The sequence below is a fragment of the Rhinopithecus bieti genome, unplaced genomic scaffold, assembly GCF_001698545.2.
Source record: "Rhinopithecus bieti isolate Rb0 unplaced genomic scaffold, ASM169854v2 scaffold_56822, whole genome shotgun sequence".
Classification (NCBI taxonomy): Eukaryota; Metazoa; Chordata; class Mammalia; order Primates; family Cercopithecidae; genus Rhinopithecus; species Rhinopithecus bieti.
Genome location: NW_016821797.1, coordinates 60,852 through 63,582, shown reverse-complemented (window position 1 = coordinate 63,582; position 2,731 = coordinate 60,852). Strand labels below are relative to the sequence as shown.

Below are 2,731 nucleotides of genomic sequence, written 5' to 3'. Positions count from 1 at the left end.
CAATTTTAAAACCTATATAAAAATAATTATTCTAAGGCCAGGCATGGTGGCTTATGCTTGTAATCTTAGCACTTTGGGAGGCCGAGGCAGGCGAATTTCCTGAGCTCAGGAGTTTGAGATCAGCCTGGGAAACATGGTGAAACCCTGTCTCTACTAAAATACAAAAAATTAGTCGGATGTGGCAGCATGCACCTGTAGTCCCAGCTACTTGGGAGACTGAGGCAGTAGAATTGCTTGAATCCAGGAGGCGGAGGTTGTAGTGAGTCAAGATCATGCCACTGCACTCCAGCCTGGGCAACAGAGCGAGACTCTGTCTCAAAAAGAAAAAATTATTACTACTCTTTAAACAAATAATCACCAAATATGAAACTAAAATTTATTTTACAAACAACTCAGTCCTATCCTATCATGATTTGTTTTTGACAAAAATAAGAACTAGAGAGAGAGAAATAGTGTGTCAAAACTTACCATACAGTTGTCATTAAATTCCAGTCTCACTACTTTTAAATGTTTACCTACATTTTAGACTAACCCCACTAATTCTTATGACCCAATCAACAATCTCTGACTACCACAAAAAATAAAAACAGAAAAAGATAAATAAAATTTAGAACAATATTCTAGTTCTGAACAAGTATCCTACAAATCCTACCAGGTCATAAGAATATATAGAATACCTATAATCCAACGGTTTATTTGAGGAAAGAGTACCAAAAAAATTAACCAAAACCAAGCTCCATACACCAAAATCTTAACAGACATAACTATAACCACCAATTATCAGGCCATGTCAACAACCTCAGATTTTTTAAACTATCCTTATTCCCCCTTGTTTCATTTTAATACATGTACTCTAATAACCCAAATTATTTCTTCTCACCTAAAACTATCAAAGTCTAAATTATAATACTAATAACACCACACATAAACACATCTTTCTTCCAAAGACCATTAAACCAACCCCAAGAAGAACTCTAACTACTGTTCCCCACATGACACCACCATCAGACAAAAAACAGCCAGAAAAGTCAACACCCAATCTCCCTAACGACAATTAGGGACTCCACTCCTGAGGGTAAAAAACTGAGAGAAAAAACTTAAACAGTTAGCATGAGTTCTTGGTAAAACTCCTTTAAACAGAGAAACAGCCTAAAAAAATCAGACTACACACACAGATAAGGAAACTTACACAAACCTCCAGCTCATTCACATAAAAGAAAACAAAGCCCAACATAAAATGCCTTTGTCCTTTATCCCTAAGGCATTCCAACAACTGCACTAATGTGAGAACAAGAACCAACAGAGAAACACATTTGTCTTTTGTATAACCAACAGACTTCTAGAAAAGTCTCTTTTCCTTTTGTGCGCTTGTACATGGTGGGCTCCAGTGGGCTCTGGTGGGCACTTTCCTTTCCTTTTGTGGACACGTGGACTGTGAGATGAGCCTTTATGAATTATCACTTCAACATCTGACTGCTCCTGGGCCAAGCTTTCACTTCAACTCCTGATTAGTCCTGGACCAAGGTGCTGGACCAAACTTTCACTTCAGTCTCTGACTGGTCCCAGACCAAGGTCCCAAGACAAGCTGAGTTACACTTTCTCCAAGACCAGTCGGCAAATTCTTTTCTTTCCCAGTCCATCAAAACCCTAGACCTGACCTCACAGTTAACAATCCATCCAGGCCCCCTCTCTGCTCCAGAAAACTCCCTTCTTTCACTTATTAAACTTTCACTCTAACCTTATCCTTTACGTCCACAATCCTTAATTTTCTCAGTCATAAGACAAAAAACTTCAGGGAATCCCTCAAAATGAAAGACTACTATATTTTTAATACACTGATGAGACTCTAACAGAATCATGGTGGCTTCTCTTATGGCAAAAAGTTTGGATGGTTGAAACTCTGGCAAATACTTCCAGCCCCAATAACCTCACAGCAAAGCTGCCACTAAGTACTCACTTTGGCTTTTGATTCCTCCTGGGCCCTTCATGTTTCTAAGCAAGACTGAAGTGGCTCTGACCAGAGCAAAAGATGAGAACAGCCTGCACTTGCCTTTTAAAAATGCAACAAATTTTGATGAGTACTTACCTAGGCCAGTTGTTAAGGAATTAAATAAAGTAATGCATGTAAAACACCTAAAATACATGGAAGGCATTTGATATATTAGGTAATATTGATACTTTTAATAGAAATAAAAATAATATACCCACAAAATTTTCAATCTCAGAATCCCCACAATCAATAACTTGTCATGCCGCCTAATGCAAAAAAGATCTCTGTGACCTTGAGAGGGGCAAGTTAGAGACAGTTAAATGGAAGCCCAGAGAAGCCCTTCCAAGCATCCACTGTCTACCAAGTGCAGGGCTGTTGCCTGATGACTGCCCTGCAAGTACAGCTAACCTAAGAAACTTTAGCCTCCTGGGTCCACTTACATGATCAGGAGCATAAGTGCCAAATCCCAGCACTGGCATGAAGTGTCCGTCATTCAGCCTCACGGAATAGCTTTGCTTCAGATCCGTCATTATCCCCAGCTAATCTGTCTTTCCACCTTTTCCTCACTGACAGCCCAGCGGGAGACAAGGCTCCTGCGTTCTTTATTTGCACCAAATATAGGATGGGTGTGGTGGAGACGACAGTTGCCAATGATTTCGAAATGAAGCTGGAATCAGTCCAGTGCCTTTTCTCTGATTCTTCTGTGTCTCTGGGGGAGTATTTTACAGAAAACTCATTCAG

At 39.8% G+C, this 2,731-nt stretch overlaps 1 protein-coding gene across 2 annotated transcripts in view; it reads right to left on the bottom strand.

Annotated features, from left to right (window-relative positions):
- LOC108521036 (prostaglandin F synthase 1-like) overlaps nucleotides 1-2,731 on the bottom strand; it is a 24,737-nt gene extending 22,006 nt beyond the window's left edge. Inside the window, exon 1 of one of the 2 annotated variants that reach the window (XM_017860607.1) lies at nucleotides 2,431-2,731. In XM_017860607.1, coding sequence (XP_017716096.1) covers nucleotides 2,431-2,520 — 90 coding nt within the window. In that variant the 5' untranslated portion in view covers nucleotides 2,521-2,731. The remainder of the gene's footprint in view (nucleotides 1-2,430) is intronic. The other variant, XM_017860606.1, reaches the window with a different exon arrangement.